Source organism: Cygnus atratus, chromosome 6 (genome assembly GCF_013377495.2).
Source record: "Cygnus atratus isolate AKBS03 ecotype Queensland, Australia chromosome 6, CAtr_DNAZoo_HiC_assembly, whole genome shotgun sequence".
NCBI lineage: Eukaryota > Metazoa > Chordata > Aves > Anseriformes > Anatidae > Cygnus > Cygnus atratus.
In genome coordinates this window covers 20,101,447-20,120,218 of record NC_066367.1, presented here as the reverse complement: position 1 = coordinate 20,120,218, position 18,772 = coordinate 20,101,447, and the positions used below count along the sequence as shown (strand labels likewise).

General features: G+C 36.2%; 1 protein-coding gene across 1 annotated transcript in view; it reads right to left on the bottom strand.

The window, feature by feature from the left end:
* The window catches only part of LRP2 (LDL receptor related protein 2), a 101,052-nt gene that overhangs the window by 57,506 nt on the left and 24,774 nt on the right, over window positions 1–18,772 (bottom strand). The window contains 22 exon segments of the mRNA XM_050711658.1: window positions 421–598; window positions 1,693–1,921; window positions 2,866–3,050; window positions 3,526–3,737; window positions 4,182–4,430; window positions 4,801–4,815; window positions 5,335–5,712; window positions 6,418–6,454; window positions 6,456–6,535; window positions 6,916–7,035; window positions 7,698–7,937; window positions 9,139–9,420; window positions 10,331–10,468; window positions 11,183–11,313; window positions 11,551–11,676; window positions 12,170–12,362; window positions 13,247–13,301; window positions 13,303–13,451; window positions 14,361–14,501; window positions 15,140–15,342; window positions 17,292–17,498; window positions 18,329–18,552. Of these exon segments, the coding sequence (XP_050567615.1) occupies window positions 421–598; window positions 1,693–1,921; window positions 2,866–3,050; window positions 3,526–3,737; window positions 4,182–4,430; window positions 4,801–4,815; window positions 5,335–5,712; window positions 6,418–6,454; window positions 6,456–6,535; window positions 6,916–7,035; window positions 7,698–7,937; window positions 9,139–9,420; window positions 10,331–10,468; window positions 11,183–11,313; window positions 11,551–11,676; window positions 12,170–12,362; window positions 13,247–13,301; window positions 13,303–13,451; window positions 14,361–14,501; window positions 15,140–15,342; window positions 17,292–17,498; window positions 18,329–18,552 (3,772 nt within the window).

Below are 18,772 nucleotides of genomic sequence, written 5' to 3'. Positions count from 1 at the left end.
GCAAGTCTTTTCAAAGAAGGATGATGACACCAATTTGCCTAAAAGCATGACAGAATTCATGTACATGGAGCCAAGTCTGGTATGCCACAGAGACAAATTTTAAAAATGATAACGCTTTCAAAAACACTCTGATTTTGTTATAAAAACCTTAAAAACAAGGAGCAGGAAAACTCCATATACTACTTTCCTATTTTTGGCATTCGTTATGCTTACATGCTTCTTGGTCACCCTCCCTAAACACCAGAATATTCAGCAGGCTGGACAAACTGAAATGATCTTCAATTGTAAGTCAAGGGCATAAATTATTTTCTTGTTTTAACCCAGTCCATTTGTTGACATGACCGATTCTGGAAGTGCTTATGCATGACATTACTTTATGGCATATTTTTGTCATCACCAAAGTTGTTTTGCTGAACTTACCATGAGGTTGCTTTACAGGATGGACTGCCACAAGCCCTAAAGGCTGGTGAATGTTATAAATCATAACTGTTTGGTTTCCTCCGTGCCATTTATTTGCCCGAATTACTCGGTTTGTATACCGGTCACTCCAGTAAACAAAATCCTCGAAGACAGTTAGAGCATGTGGATGCTGTAATATCTAGAAGACAAGGATGTTTACCAGTTTGGATCTGGAGACTAGAACATGTAAAGCTTGCACAACAGAGCTAAGAACAATTTATAAATAGCTAAGAAAGCAGAAGCAGCTGTGCCTCAAAAGATATTTTTCAGGAAAAGAATATGAAATATCATCTATTGCTTGAAAACAAGGCACTAGTTATGAGGGAAACATGGCACTAATTAAGGGGAATTTTTTTCTTTTTAAAATAAAAATGCTAGATAGAGCCTGTGAGATGTACAGCATGAGGAATTAACAAACAGTCAAACCACAGGGCAGAACACAAGGAACCAACAGATAAACACCCAATTGCAGATTTTCAAGAGCACAAGAGAAAATGCAAGAGTTATGGACCTGTCAAGACCTTGGATCTCTGATAAGCTCCCCTGTAATTTACCAGCCTGTTGAAGAAGATGGCTTATCTAAACTTCTGAAAACTAAGAGTGGGGCAAGAAAGACTGTACCAGCTCCTAATGCACAAGAACTGTCTGCCAAGCCAAGGATAAATGGGCCACAAGGCTCAATTCTTAAAAATACATGTCATTATTTTATACCAGCTTATGCATACCAACTGAACATCTAAACCATTGTGCTGGTACACCATCTTGCCAACTGACAGAAGCACTTCATTGGGAGATAGCCTGCCAGAGGAATGGTCTTCATGAAGTGCCCAGAACATAAAAGTCCTGGCAACAGAAAACCCTCTGCTGCTATCAAGAACAGCAGCATTCATCATTCACAGCAGTTGATGAAGAAAGTTCTTGCAGATTTTTTGTACTGTATTTCCCCGCAGCAAATGCACCAGCTAGTAGCAACAATATCAGACTGTTAGATTTCACACGTGTAGATCTAAAGCACTAAAGTCTACACTTAGCTCCAGGTTTCCTTGAAGATCTCCTGAGGGACTTTGGATAGTGTACTTAATTCTTCATTTTCCAGCCGTACCAAGCAGCTAGAATACTTAATATCTGCTTCACCAGAATAGTTTTAAGAAAAATACACATCTAAGCCTACCATAGTGCAAATACGCTGTTAAGTAGTATCAGGAAGCACAACATTGTTTCTTAATGTCTTACCAAATCACTTGCGACCACCTGTCGTCTGTTGTTTCCATTGTAATCACAAAAATCAATATAGTCAAGATAAGCATCAGCAAAATAGAGAAGTTTATTTGGGTAATCAATAGAGAGTCCATTGGGCCAGTAGATTTTATTGTTAATAATCACTGTTCGCATTTTGCCATCCATGCTGGCTTTTTCAATTCGAGGGTTTTGGCCCCAGTCAGTCCAGAACATCACATGAGCACTGAAAAAAAGGAACCTGTGGTTACCAATCTGAAAACAAACAAACTAACTAACTAACTAACTGCCTACAAAACTTCATTAGCGAAAAAAAACTGACCCAAAACAATGGGAAAACAAACAAACAAACAACAACAACAAAAAAAACCCTACACTTCTAAGAAATGTTCTACACAATGATACTGAAATCATTCATTTCGGGAGTATGTTTATTTAAGATATTACCATAATTTCTGTTGTAATTTTTTTCAAATACTTCTACTGCTGCTATCCTTTGTAAATAATAACAGTAAATAGCACTATTTTTCACGATGGAATATGATCTGCTTCTCTGTTTCCTAAATACTAAACTTGATATGGGTTTGTGCTTTTACAGGCATACATGGGTAATGCTAACAGGGCTATAACTAAAAAGCCCACATGGCTGGCAGTAAACAGAGTTCAAGGCACTGCAGAGCTCAAAAACCAGTAAAACTTTGCACATGACCAGTTCAAATCATAACATTCCATTTACTCTTTGCCACTTGCTGTTCAAAACAGGAAAGTGTTTTTGTGATGACGTCAGTTTGTGATGACAATTGGGGCTATGCAGTAGCCTGTTCTTTGTCAGGTAGGCATACCACCTACATTGTGCATAGGTATACCTCTGACTGATAAAGATATACCAGAATTTTAAGTTAAAAGTTTCCAACTAGGAAGCAAATACTGGAAGATCTGTTTCGGAAGACGGCAGGTATCTTGTTACAGTGAAACAGAGTAACAGATTACAAACAACCATCATATGACATTAGATATTAAATTAATGCTGTGAACACACCATTTTAAAAATTCTCATACGTTTTCTCTTCCACTTGTCATTTACAATCACAATACAGGTTGGAAATATCTGAATATTGTTATCATCATAAAATATGCATTTTTTCAAAACAAAACATAAAAAAGTCTTACTCAATTCTGGGATCTAACACTAGTCCCCTTGGGTTTGTTATATTTTCACTAATCAGCACAGTCCTGTGGCTCCCATCCATTTTAGAGACTTCAATTGTTTCCAGAACAAAGTCTGTCCAGTAAAGATTGCGACCTACCCAATCTACCGCTATGCTTTCAGTCACGGTGACACCACTGTCAAACACCTGTTTAATAACAAAAATTTTTTAAAAGGAGAGAGAGAGAGAGAGAACAAACTCATTGGAATCAATCGAAATAGTTTTTTCACACTTTTCTATAGATATTGAAAATAGGGAACTAAATCTCTACCATTTTCTAGGTCTCTTACACAGAACGAGTCACAACGTACACATTCAAAATGCTGGCAAAGCATATACCCAAACACTCCTACTAACTTCAGTTGGACTATTGAAGGAGTATGCAACTACTAGTAGGAAAATCAATTTATAGCCTGGTATTAAAAAGTTTCCTGAAAGCACTCAGTTTTTGTTTTCAAAAAGCTGTACAAAATGTTGGCTTAGCATCTACTGAATTGTTTCACTCTGTCTATGTTATCTCCCTTCTTAGTACATCGGAATTTGCCCCTTCTGTTAAGTGGAGACACAGTGTCTTCATTTTCTCTCCACAATGAAGAGACAAGAATAACTCAGTGAAACTTACTATTTTTCGGTCAGTCCCATTTTGATAAGCACTCCAAATTTTATCCTGTGTTGTATCGGACCAAAAGATACGATCTGTGATTGAATCAAAATCAATAGCCACGATATTCCTTCCATCCCGAATGAGAGAATAAATACTATGTGACTGAGAGGTGATATTGTCCACAATGATTTGGTTACGACTTGCCACTAGCAAGAGAAGATTCCCAGACTCTGTCAAAGGAAAAGAAATTAAAACAAACCAATAAGCTACCCAACAGTAATTCTGTAAGAAAAATAACACTGAGTAATAAAGTCTTATGAAAAGGCTGGGATTTAAATGCTCTGGATGCACTGAACTTCATAAAAGAGCAAATTTTAAACCTATGGTTTAGAGGTGCGTGGCACTGCATTTCTCCAGAATATTATTTTTGGTCCTTGCAGAGTTAAAAACCCAGAACATTAAACTAAATATTTTATTTCAAGAAAATAATAGTTCCAATTAACCCCTTAGGTGACAGTTGTAATACTCAAAGTGATCTGCCACTAGTAAGGTTGTTTTGCACCAGCTTTTTTTTTTTTTAAAAAAAAAAAAAAAAAGAACAGTGTGAAAGTGGCAAAGCTGAACATTTTCCAGGCACTACTGGCATTCTTTAAGTTGCCACCAACGCTCCTCACCTGCCACTTTACAAGTCTTCCCATTGGTTTCCAGAATGTATCCTTCATCACAGTAACACCTAAAAGACCCTCTTTCATTGTAACAGTGCTGACTACAAAAGCCTGGAGGGTCACATTCATTAATATCTCCACAGGTCTTGGAGTCATTTGCAAGCTGGTATCCAATAGGACAGGTACACTGAGCTCCAAAGGGACCTTGAATACATTCATGAGTGCAGCCAGCATTATTGTCAGAGCAGCTTTCCTGATCTGAAATGGGGTCAGGGAAGGAAATAAGCAAACAGTTAACAAAAGCTTCCTATGCTAAATGTAATACTTTGCTATTGCATTACCACCCTAAAATTGCTGGTAAAACATGCTGCACAACCATCAGTTACGCCACATGAGCCTAGACTGAGGCTCTCATACAAAATGTAACATACACAATGCACATAAAGACAGATAATAACGTAGTATTTATTTACTTCTGAATTCCATTAAATGAATGCTAAAGAGAATGCTCCTAAACATTTATAACAATGTTTTCAAAACTATCTAGATTATACAAAATATTTACTGTACAACTCCAGACCTAAAAATGAGTTAATAAAAAATAATTTAAAGTCACTTATAATCATACCTGGCTGGGGTTCATCTGAGAATGTGCATTGATTAAAGAGAAAAAGAAAAGAAGGAAGGAAAGAAAGAAAAAGGTTATGCTTAAATCAATTCATAATCAACACAAATACAAATGCTGGCTACACGTGAGCTTTGAGATTTTTTTCATGATTTTTGAAGTTAGAAAAAGAAAATATTAAAGACTGAATCACATTTCTTCATAAAGCATACCATGCTTTAGTCAATGTGTTAGGGAAAACTAAGCTCATTCCCATATTGCTATATAAAAACACATATTTAAGACAGTGCAATTCAAAGCATAAGATCAGACTTTAGCTAATGAATTTATCATAGTCTCCTTTCACCTGCAAGCAAGTTCCACTTTGTAATTAGTGCTTTAGTTACAGTGAGCTTACAATTTCTGATAGAAATGCTGCTACACTGTTTATATATGCTGATTATAACATGGCTGTCATCTGGATACTCAACATATTGTGTTTCTTTCTGAAGCCACAGGACACTGTAGGCTATTGTAGATGCCTGAACAGTAACTTACTGCACAATGGGGATTCGTCAGCTCCATTCGGACAATCAGCAGAATTATCACATACTTTGCTGAGATTCACACAGATACTGTGACCTGGACATTGCCACTGCCAGCTGGGACACCGGAAGGGCTGAGTAGGACAATCTCTCTCATCACTCATATCCCTGCAGTCATTATCACCATCACATATCCATGCTCGATAGACACAGTTGCCATTGTCACAGCGGAAAAGGGATGGAGGACAGGTCCTGGCAGGACATCTATGGTGTTCATCTGAGCCATCTGCACAGTCAGGATGTCCATCACATTCCCAGTTAGCAGGAATACAACTGCCATCTGATTGACATTGGAATTCATTCTGGTGGCACATCCCTGGCGGTCTTGTAGCTAAAACAGTGACATGCAACAGTTCAGACACTGTTTTAATTTTAGATGGAGATGAAAAATTACTATGCTCAGTTCACATCTTGCATAAGTAGTTACAACACTATAAAGAACTCTGTCACTTTTAGATCAGGCCACAGAACTACAATCAATCTACATGACATTCCAGAATCTGGCCAATTTAACTCCTCCTTTATAAAATGATGAGCAAAGCAATTGTTATATTTTGAGCAAGCACATATTGATACGCTTAATGGTATCTATGTACATGCCCAACACAATATGAAATTACTCTCTGAAACAAGTTTTCACTGTCTTGTGTTGAGAAATCCTAAGTTAAATGTGAAAAATTACTCAAGGGAAAAGTTTCAGTATAACTCTCATGGATAAAAGATTCACAGCTTTCTACCTGAATAAACTTCTTTCTTTTAAGCCTCGAAACCAAGGTGCCAAGTAAAACAAAATTTTAAAGCCAAACGGAATGCAGGCCCTACTCTTTGCCAGAAATCTATTCTTGAGCTGGAACCTACCGTGTTTGAAATTTCTGCTCACAAGAACTATTTATGAACAAGTATATTGAACAAGTATATTTAAAAAGAATTTTGAGGTTCTAATGAAAGTATTGCAAATTACTTGATATAGCAGATAAGACAAAATTTTGAGAAGCTTCACCGAATAAATTAAGCCTTTCAGCATCAATATACTTACGGCAATCAGTCTCATCTGAGTGGTCATTACAGTCAAAAAACACCATCACACCGGTAGTAAGTACTGATACACTGGTCTCCACTTACACATTTAAACTCTGTGGCACTGCAATTGTATACTAAAAATAAAAAATATTACCTTAGTGATTTACTTTAGTTTATAGAGTTAGACTGCACCTTGTTTTTCTACAGGTGCACAACACAGCTATGATATCAGGAGTCCATGTTCCAGTGAAGACCATGATTTCCACAGGACAGAGAAAATGCAGCAATCTTGCAATCTACAGAAAATTTTGATTTCAGACCCCCAATTTCACAACCAGCCATGAGATCAAAGGGCTTACTACAAATGCTAAAACAAGTATCATAAACAGCGTTAATTTGGTTTATTATGCCATCTACTATCTTGGAGCTGGTAATATGAGGTCACCAAAGACCTTTCAGGGGGCAACAGTAGGAAACTATAAAGTGGTGCTGAACAAACAAAAGTTACACTTACTGCAGTCATGCTCATCAGCACCATCCACACAGTCTTTGTCTCCATCACAGACATAGAATGGGTCAATACAGCGATGGTCCGGACACTGAAACTGCCTGGGTTCACAAGTACCTGTGAAAGCTATTTAAGAATGACAATAAACACAGCTGTGTTTATTTTCTGACTTCTGAACTCAGGATAATACAGAGACAGCATAAAGACACTATCACTGACTTGCAGCATGCAATACAGTAGCTGGTAATCATACAAATGACAAGCACTTATACATTAGTATCAAGTAATTATTTATTCATATGTTGGCTGGGCCTCGTGCAAAACAAACAGAAGATTCCAATCAGTGAGAAATAATGCTAAAGAAAGTATATATAGAAACTGTCTTACTTCACTGTGAAATAATTACAGATACTTCTAGGTAAAAACCTCCACGCTAAATTAGCTGGCTACAACATTAGTTATTATTGAGATCACTCAATAAGTAAGCGTTTAGAACCTGTGAGCTCCAGTTGATTTTTGCTGTAAATTGCAGTGGATGACATTATGCAGCATCATGATTAGAACAATCACATTTACCCCTTCTTACTGTTTTTTAATGATTTTTCTGCATTTTACTTGGTTCTGGTAGTTCAAATTAGTTGAGTTTTTGACGTCTTATGGACTGCAAAATATTAATCTTAGATATTACTTCTTTCTTCCTAATTTCTTGTATCATTCTTACACCAACAGACATATCTATGTAGATATACATACACAAAAAAACAAAACACGACAGATCAGATACTTACTGCAATTTTTTTCATCTGACCCATCACCACAGTCATTATCAGTATCACATAGCCAGATCCTAGGAATACATCTGTTGTTGTCACAGGTGAACAGGGTAACAGGGCATGAAGTGGGTCCTTGTGTAGGACAATGCAATTCATCACTGCCATCAAAACAGTCATTATGTTTATCGCAACGCCAGCGACTTGGAATACACTGTCCACTGGCACAGGTAAAAGCTGATGAAGAACAAGTATTGTCTAAATTTAAAAAAAAAAAAAATAAAAAAGACACTTACAAAGATCTCCAAAATTTATCTTCCATAGTAGTAGAGTATTAGATATATTTAGTATGCTTACATAATGCCTAAATTATGCATCAAATTCTAAAATGTGCATTAATTAAAATGAAAATGTCAGTCAGGCTGCAACATGCTGAAAAACTGAACTAAATTCTTACAAGCTTTTTTAGGCTGCAAGAATCAATAAAAACCTCAACTGTTAAGCACTTCAAAACAATCTAAAAACAAGAAAAATCATGTCTTCAAGTAGCCTTTTTTTTATATATACTTTCCTTTTCCCAAAAGGGCATTTTACTTGTTCAAGAATAGCCTACTAATAAGAAACAGATTTTATATCTTAGTCATACTTGCTAGTCCTATGCAGTAAGGGGCACATTTTATTAATATGTCCTATTTTCTTGTTTGTGATTTATAAGGAACGATCAACTCTGAAGAAAACAGCACCAAATATGCCATAAAAGCCAAAAAAACTCTTCAGTATTTTATCAAAACTAATTATCCATTTGTTCTCTCAATTTATTTGATCAACAAAATAAAATACTTTTGTATGAGCCACTCCAGGTAAACCAGGAAATAAAACAATGCACTTCCAATTCACTTCGCTGTGAAAAACAAGATGTAACAAATAGTTCAGAAGTGCCCAAATATAATAAAAAATTCTATTTAGCTGTTAAATTAAATAAAGGTGCTGCTCTAATCTTAGATGGAGACTAGGCAATACATATGATTTTGTTATTTTTCTTATTGTGCTTTTTTAAATGTCTTCGTCTTTAAGACTGTCTGTCCTTCTCCACACATTAAAATATGACAAGCAAGTCGTATTCCAGTGCGTTGCAAATTTACAAAACAAAAGAACTTCTTCTTTAGACATGACTTTTTCTTTAGACATGACATGTTTGTTACTCTGCAAATTGAATTTTAAGAACTAGTTAGAAAAGAGTATTTTCGTGCATTCCTTAGGTGTCCCAGTGTTGAATCCCCTATTCCTATGAGTTATCCTATTCATTTCGAAGTAACTAATCTTCCACATAGCTCTCAGGATTTATCCATAAATACAACCTTAACAAATTGGGTTTTATTGCAAGGAAATAAGGCTGCCCCATCAAACTTTCTGAAATGCAAACACCAAATTCTAGCTGTTTTTTGCAGGGACTACTTACTTAAAGAACCACAGTTTTGTTCATCACTGTTATCATGGCAATCATCAACACCATCACACTGATAGTATCGAGGCACACATCTTCCATTACCACAGGAGAATGAGTATGAGCCACACTGCAAAGTGGGTGGCTCATTGGATGGATCTTCAACACATGTCAGTTGATTTGAAGCCAGTTTCATGCCGTAAGGGCAACCACAAACTCTCTGAAAATTTGGTACTGGGAAGCAGAAATGGCTGCAGTCTCCATTGGGATTTGTTCCTCTGTTACAGTAGTTAGAGCCTTAAAAAGTGATAGAGAAGATCAATGTACACACTACTGATAACAGCTTGGGAACTACGAAAAGTGCAAAGTAAGTGCATAAGAATGTTTGTTTGTTTATTTAAAGATGCTGGAGCAAATTCTGGTTTTGCCTATACTGCAAAATAGGGTCAAGGTCACTGACAGGAGTACTAGAATGTACATCAGTAAGTCCTCAATTCCATAAAATCTTGAATGACACAAATGTTTAAGAAAGCCAAAAACAGGCTATAAAATTTTGTCCAATTTTCTGCCATTTTTTGGCAAATGTCTGCAAATAAGTACTCTACAGCAAATGGGGACCTTTGGCTGAGCAAGGCTAGGATGTCTGATCCAATGTTTGTACACCAAATTGGTAACGAACCTTAACAGAAGATTTGATCACATTTAATAAGTGCACTGTATTTTACTAAGTCAACTAAAATACCAAATTCTTGGTTTAGATCATATAACTGCATAGAATTCAACAGTAAAAAGAAGAAAAAATTATCAACTTATGCATAGTGATTACTTTATGAATAGTACTTCAATTAATACTGGTTTACCCAATTCTTTTAAATAAGTAGTTCACTTTAACTAAAACTTCTACCAGAAAATGATAAATACAAGGTTGTAATTGGTGATAAAATGACACAAAATACAATGGAGTCATATTTCCATTTTACAAGGTTATTAAATACAGTAATAGATATGGTAGAGAAAAACTGCATACAGTCACAAAACACTGAAATACAGAACCTAAGACTGTAAGTGCTTGTGCTGGGTCTCTCACATGTCACGGTCGTAATTCAGCAAAGTCATTTTTAAAATTGAAAACAGAAGTCTACTTTCCTGATATTTTGTCTCTTATTCCCTATTTTGTATTTTTCATCTGCACAACAAATGAGCTCACCTATTTGGGAATAAGCATCATATGCTTTCACATGCATAATGTTACTAATGCCCCTCCTAATAACAGTCATTTCTCCTCCATCAGACTTTCTCACTCGAACTATTGCACCAAGTCTCCAATCAGTGAAATAAGCATAACCTGTTTTGAAAGACATTTAACATACAACAGTTACAGTGCAAAATGACATAAAAGATCAAACATCACAAGATAAAACCACAAGGCACTTCATGTAAATTTAATAATTTTTCATAGCTGTTTCCTGAAAAAGACTAAAGGACTTATTTCAGAGGCAGTGAGTCCCTTCAGTCAGAGGCAGACAGAACTTAGAGCCAGACAGATGTAACAGACTCTCCTGACATTTCAAATTCCAGGACAGTTTTTAAAATAATTCATTAAGACTTCTCTTTAGAAAACATTAAAATATTTAAAAGATATTTTTGCCCAATATCAAAAGGCATCAGATGCTGCATTTGTTCTTCACACACACCATAAATCCAATCAACTCTACATACAATTAATAAAATGCTGAAATTTTTGATCATCTCTAGGGAGGTGGTTTACATTGTCTTTCCAGCACAAGCACCCAACTTGAAAGCTGTAATTACTACATTATATCTGCCTTGTTGCACTAATTGAGTTAACTGATCTGACTCAAATGATTTAAATAAAAATATACATAAAAGCAGACTTAGAAAAAAATAGTAGTATTAAACATACATTTTTACGGAAGCTTTCATCAGCTTTCTGTACAAAAACAATATTGCAAAGACAGCATTTTTTTTATCTCACATATCATCATATGAACAAAATTCTTTGATATTAATAAATAATATTTTTCAATGTCAGACTTACCTCCAAAAATAGTAAGGCCAAATGGGTGAGTCATCTGAGTGATACGTTCAAGAGTCCGTCTGTCCAGCCCATCAAAGGTACTGTGCTCAATTTTATCAAAAAAGGCATCCACCCAGTACAGCCTTAGAGAACTAAAAGTAATGAAAATGTCATACGTAAAAGCAATGAAAAAAGGTGTTATTAGGAAGAACTAACGTCTTCTCTATTAACAATACTAAATCTGTCAAGAGGTTATTGGTGGAGGAAAGGAAGGGTGTTGTCTGAAAATATCTTGCATTTCAGAGGCTTTCTAACAAGTTGGAAAAAAAAATATATCTTCAACAAGAAAGTGCCAGTGCACACAATTTACACAACTGTATTGCTCTTACCTCCAGTCAATTGCTAGGCCATTAGGCCAGCCTAGTGTTGTATTCACAATTGACAAGGCATGGGATCCATCACTCCAGGCCCTCATGATTTTAGCAGGACGGAACCAATCTGTCCAGAATATATACCTGAAAGGACACATAAGAAGACACATCAGATGACATTTAAGCCCACTTACATAATGTACTTAAACAGCGCAAATATTTGAACAACACTGACATTCTTATTTGTACCACATATTCACATACCTTAAAAAAAATACAACTTTTTGTTGACCCCATCTCCCCTCCTCAACTGGTAGTGGTACTGACAATTAGTATTTATCTTGTGGACAACGATTTTCAACATCTTCTGAAGTGGTTTGTTCCTTTTGACAGGAAATGTACGTATCTGTTCAAATTGTTAGGGATTTCAATTAACTATCATCAGGGAGGAAGACCCAAGCAAAAATGCATCCTCCAGGTAATATTTGCAAATAAGTGCAAATATTACAAAGAATATTTTCCTGATCCTTTTGCCTACAGTCAAAGTTAAGGCTAGTGTTAAATAACGTTATAGGGTAGTGAACAAAATAGGTTAGCTTGCTTATATAGTTTCAAGTGAGAATCAAAGATAATTTACCCAATAACAGGATGAACCACTATTGATCGAGGATTATTTAAATTCTGAACAATAGCTCTTCTAGATTTATCTGCCAGCCTCATCACACTTATGCTTCTGTACCGAGGGTCTGTCCAGTATAGATTCTTTGAGATCCAGTCAAAGGCCAAATCTTCAACACTTTCCACTCTATTAGCTGTCAGAATTTCTCTTCCTAAAATTTACAACACACTCAATCACTGTACATATTTAGGAACAGAGGAAATAACCTGAATGTATTATTCTGTTCACAAAACTAGTGCTTCTCTCTGGTAAAAATGCTACTTCTGTGCTACTTAATATAAAGACAATAACAAAGTGTGTGTGTAGGGGTGTGCCCTTTGCTCCAGGTGAAGGAGTGATAATGCTTAGGAAGCACAAACCCAAAAGAGAAGTAATGACTAGCCAAGACGAGAAAAAACAACCTTCTACTGGAAGGAGTTTCATGAATGAAGGTCAGTAAGGACATGCCATTGTTCGGTCCCTCTAGTTACATCTTACTCAACAGCCAAACCTACCTATACTTTCCATAGCGATTGTCAGCTGTGGTCTACCATTACTCTGATCTAAGACATCAAGCAAGTTCAGAAGGCTACATGTGACTTAATATACCTTTGATCATTATTACAAATTAGATAGACTCTTCACACTACCACAAATAGGACTCCCAAAATCTCACAAACATAGTGTTCTTTTTCTGTATTGCAGTATCATGACAAGCATCCTGTTCTCCAGATAGGGAAATAAAAGAGAGAAACTCAGTCTCATACATAAACAGACAGATGATGACAAATACAAGTTTTAACAAGTGCTACAAATAGTTCATTCCAAATCACATTCATCAAGTTTGTCAGAGAACAGGAGACAATTTTTGACTAACTACTTTCACGAGCTTAATACGAGTTGAACAAACGGTTTTAACAAACATTTTACAGATTACTGAGGTGACACAGACTTTTCTGTATATCTCACAATGAGATTTTTTGTGCTGTTTTTTTGGAATATACATTCTACTCTTCATACCACAATTACTCTTCATTTCTAAAGAATGCTTCTCACCTGAACCATCAGTTTTCTGTTTATAGATCATGTCTTTACTTGTGTCTGAAAAAAAAAATGGTGTCATCCTGAGCATAGAAGTCAATTCCAACAAAATACGATGGGCTTCCTGTTACCGGTATGATCACATCTTCCTGGCTAGACAGATTGAACGGGATCCCCCGCACTGCTAGCTGGGATGAAAACAGCAGGAACTGCTGCACAGCTGCAAAAGGAAAGACCAGACACAGTCTTTACCTACTGGGTGAGACAACTGAGCATTAATTGTAAAGCTTTGTTTTCCTTTGGCAGCACTACTATCCCAGAAATGGAAGAAGAAAACATGAGACAATATGAATTTAAATATACACAGACATGAAAAATAAAATAGAAAAAGAAAAACAAAACCAATCCAGAATATTAGGTGATGTAGCCAGGTCTTCCTCTTGTGTTGTTACTGTGGTCCTGATATACCTTCATAGAAAACATTATCCCTATGGATGCAGAGATCTTCTATGTTGATCTCTTTACAGTGATCTACATAAAAATAACTTAAAGATTTTGTGGAGCCACCTTACTGCCAGACAATATCCGAGTACCCAGAAGTACAAGTGCATGGTTAAATAGTAGAACTGCAGACAAGATATCTGGCTTAATTTGCCAATAGCTGCACATGGCAAACCTCCCAGTGACAATTCTCCACCCAGAGAGCAGAGGATTCCTCATGGAAGCCCACAACCCCAAGCCTGAATTTCTTATTCTTGTCATACTTGTTCAAAGGAAGACCAACTTGATTTGTGCAATACTATAAGCGAGCAGTTTGAAATGTTAAAAATAATGCAAAATCTGCATATTAGCAAGCATCCATGGTTGATTTCAGGGCAAAGAGCTTAATTATACACACAATCCATAACAAACTCTCTTAAAATGCTACAGAACATGAGTTAAAGTCATTGCGGCTTGAAGTGAACATCAGCAGAAATTATTACATTTAAAGCTGTAAAAAGAGTTGTGATAGAAAAACATGAAGTCCTTTACATACTGAACTCACAATGCTACAGAAGAGAGGTTCCAGAAACATCTCTACAGTTAATGGAACATTACCATTTCCAGCAATCATAAGGCATTTTCTTACCAACACAGTGCTGTCCATCTACATGGAGGTCAAAGCCCAGTATACATCTACAGCGATAACCTAGTCCATCGTTATCTGTTTTGTGGCTGAGAACACAGATCTGTTCACATCCTCCATTATTATTTCCACAAGGATTTCTTACTGGAAAATAATATAGGTAGGATTATAACTTCAGCTGTAAGCCTAATGGCTTTTTTTTTTTTTAATCATAATTTTGATTTTTCAGGATTTTTCCATCATCCACAATAAATCATGTGGACTCTGTGGGAATTGTATCACATGGAAATCATACAACAACAGTTCCATCCAGGAATGCACTCAAGACCCACCAGAGCTAACCAGCATTCAAGGTATTCAGCTCTGTACAGATATGCTCAGCACACAGCACTGAGGCCACCATTAAGGTGGTAATTTCCACATATAAATCTACTTTATAAATATTTCTCAAAAAACTCATTCACACTGGTAGCATTTTCCAACTTCACCCTTATCATGGTGTTGAGGAAGAAAAGTCCCAAATGCCAAAACTGTTCAATGAGCACAAGTTTGTTTCTTCCAAATATCAACACATTTTGTAAGCCCCACTTTTAAATGTTGCATTTGACATGTCATTAGCTACAGGACCTGGATGAATGCACTGCATGGTAAAGACCAGTCCTAAAAATTTATGTGTCATAATTATTTGTTCGTTACGGCAAAATAAAAGTCTTCCATAATTTTTAGCATCTTTTGGTAATATAATTCCTAAATCTCTATTAATCAGCTAGTCACTGTCTTACCATATGGCTGCCTGGCAGCATGGTAAACTGTCACTCCGTAAGGTCTCAGTGAAGACTGGTAGATCACTTGAGGGTTTGATTCTGAAAACTTGTTAGCTTTCACCACTGCCATTTTGGTCCAATCAGTGAAATAAACATTGTTTTCAAATAAAGTGATTCCATACGGATGAGGAATTATTGAGCCTCCATGAGCTATTGTTCTCCTGTTATAAAGATTTATTTTTAATTAATTACGAAATATTATCTAGAAAATAACTTCTCTTAATAGATCAAAAAGCACAGCATTATTAATTTATTCACTAGCTTTTACTTCTCTAGACATAGAAGCAGACAAAATACAGACAAAAAGGAACAAATGAACCAAAGACAGGAAGTTAAACATACAGGATACATAAGCATAAAACATCGAAAAGTGAAAACAGGGAGATGAAAAATGTTAGCCACTTCCAGGAAAACAGTGAATGATCAAAAACACAATGAAAGATTCATAAATACTGAGAGAAAATTAGAAAGCAGCTAACAGAGGAAATGAAAGGATACCTGCAATATTTTAAAATACTCAAGAAGCCTTGAACAAAAAAATATTAGGGCTGCAACAGCCACTGGCCAAAAATAAAATCCAGTGTAGGCAGTAAAAAAATAAAAAATAAATAAAAATAAAAAAGAGATTTGTGGAAATGGGGCCTGAATTAACCACACATGCAAAACCAAAGAAATTGTGTCTATTCTTTGCAAGACATTGGAACAATATTTTTCTGGATAAATATTAGGGGGAGAGAGAGAGATTTAAGCCCTCAAAACAATACATAACAATAACACTACAATATTATTTTCATAGAGTCTTGTAGGAAGATCTACAAATTAGATGAATTCTACAGTTCTACTCTAACGGTTTTCAGGGCGATTTAGGTTCAAGCTGTAGGCATGAGAAATGCAATTAATTGGACAGTAAGCTGTGTTTTAACATTGTTTGCTGACTAGGACATCTTCTCTTCCCACTTGCACAACATTTACATGATTTTTGGTGTTGCTGTTAGCGATAAGTTTTTATCTCCAAAAACCAGAGATTTTACTAAACACTTTCTTGCCTTATTAAACCCTGAAAACAGCCTTGAAAAAAATACAGACAAAGGAGCAGATCAAAGATATCAGTGTTATTTTTAGAATTTTGCAAGTGAAAGAACACATTGAGCAATAAGCCTGTCAGCTGAGCAGAGGACTGCTTTTCAAGTCACTATGTAAGAGGTATGTTGAAAGTGAACAATTTTGTCTTGTGTTTGAGTAACAGAGACCTACCACAGATACAGAGATAATGAGGCTTCTAAACACTATACTTTAAAGCACAGTCCCACAAAAACTCAAAGGCTCCTTTCTTGCATGCTGATATATTTTCCACAGCATCACAATAAGGTGAGTGAGGATGTAATTTCTGACAACAAAGATATATCAAGTGTAAAAAGATCAAAACCCAATGCGCTTAATACCCATTACACCAAGTGGTGCTTTGGAGATCAATAATTTAAATAAATTCATTTGTGAAAAAGATGCAAAGATAGGATGGTCTAAGACAACGTATAATATTCAAAAATAATAAAATGCAGGCACTGTCAAAATGTGTACTATAGTGGTGAGCTATAAGAGTACATTATAGGTACTCTTATATAGGTACTGCGCTGAGGCAGGGGAAGTTTAGGCTAGACATCAGGAAGAGGTTCTTCACCGAGAGGGTGGTTGCACACTCGAACAGGCTCCCCAGTGAAGTAGTCACTGCACCAAGCCTGTCTGAATTTTAGAAGAGATTGGACTGTGCACTTAGTCACATGGTCTAAACTTTTGGGCAGACCTGTGTGGTCAGTGCCAGGAGTTGGACTTGATGATCTTTATGGGTCCCTTCCAACTCGGGATATTCTATGATTCTATGATTATAAAAAAGCGTAAGCAGGTATTCAACGTAGAAACAAGACAAAGCATGATGAAGGAACTGGGATTTTCCAGAAGTAGTATGACACCATAGATTATCAAGGTACATCACATTCATTATGTTGTAATTTTCATCCTTTATGAATCCCATTTTGTTAGACAAATTTATCTTTGACCTTAATACAAAATAATCAGTATATCTCTAACCTCCAAGGAATAATATTTCTCCTACCTTTGAAGCCCATCATAAGTTACAGTCTCAATGTAATCAAACCGGCTGTCAACCCAGTAAAGCCTTTTTGATACAATATCCAGAGTTATTCCAGCAGGCCAGCCTAGCTTTGTTTTTATCAAATCCTGGCGGTTTGTGCCATCCATGAAGGCCCTTTCCACTTTAGGATCACCAGACAGACTATCCCAGTCCGAGAAAAATAAATAACTATAAAGAAAAAAAAAGTCTCATGTTTCAGTGAGATTTCACCCCCAAAAAGCAACATTTTACATGGTATTTCGAAACTATGTCATCATTTAAAACCAGCAGTCTTTCAGACCAGAGCTTAATTCTCAGCATACATTGAAAACACACTTCATGCATCCTGCCCAAGAAGTGATCTGCATTTTCTTTTATAGAATGAATCCAGAAAGAAACATGCTTTCACCCAAAAGACCTCAGAAATACTGAGTATTCTTTGTAAAATACAAACTTAAGTGTGCTGCCAGAATAAACTGGTGACAAATCCACGCATCGTGAAAGCAGCATCCATCACTGTAAACTGCACAAAGTTCCTCCTGCCGTTCTCTGAAGATCTAAGTTTCCATGGCTCACATACATTTCTGAAGCCTATTGGGCTGGGAGACACTAGCTTCCCCAGCTTCACCCCACCACTTTATTTCAGATAGTAGGAGATCTGGGGATGGTAACAGAAATCTTCACGGATAACTTCTAGTCTTGGAGGCAACTCCACAGTCTGTTTTCAGACAGATACATATGTCTGAAAACATATCTGTACATATACAGATACATTTCAGATATGTGCTCGTGCACATACAGCTCAAGCAATAAAACAGACACCACACAATGGGAATAAAAGCCGTGTACAGCTCTCCCACAGTAATGTAGAATAGTTTAGGATAGAACGTAAATGTTTAAATGATTTTCGATAAGATTCTAAAATGACTTCCCTGAGCTGTTTGTTACCTCTCCTCCTAGTGCATGTGAATAAAGGAGTTTCTGGTATATTTTACCATTACCTGACACTTATCACTTACCCAACAGTTGGATCAAGTGCTATTCCTCTAGGATTTCCCAAATTTTCAGCGATAAGAGTGACACGGTTTGTTCCATCCAAGTTAACCATATCTATTCTGTTCACACTGGTCTCAACCACATACAGTTTATTGTTAACCCAATCCACTGCTAGATTTTCAGGTGTGTCAACTGAAACATTTAAAACTTCTTGGAAATCAGATCCATCAATATTAATAGAAAAAACCTGAAAGCAATACAAATATTATCAATACTCAAGATGTTTTGCTAATCACGAGTTATCTATCATCATACTCAGCACAGATTCACAATGGACCACTAGATACAACCAAATTACATACTAAGCTATTGCACAGCTTAATATTTTATTTTTTTTGGCAAAAATTTTGAAAACAATGCAAGAAATACAGGAAGCTTGTCTTTAACTAGCATTTCAGAAAAATAAA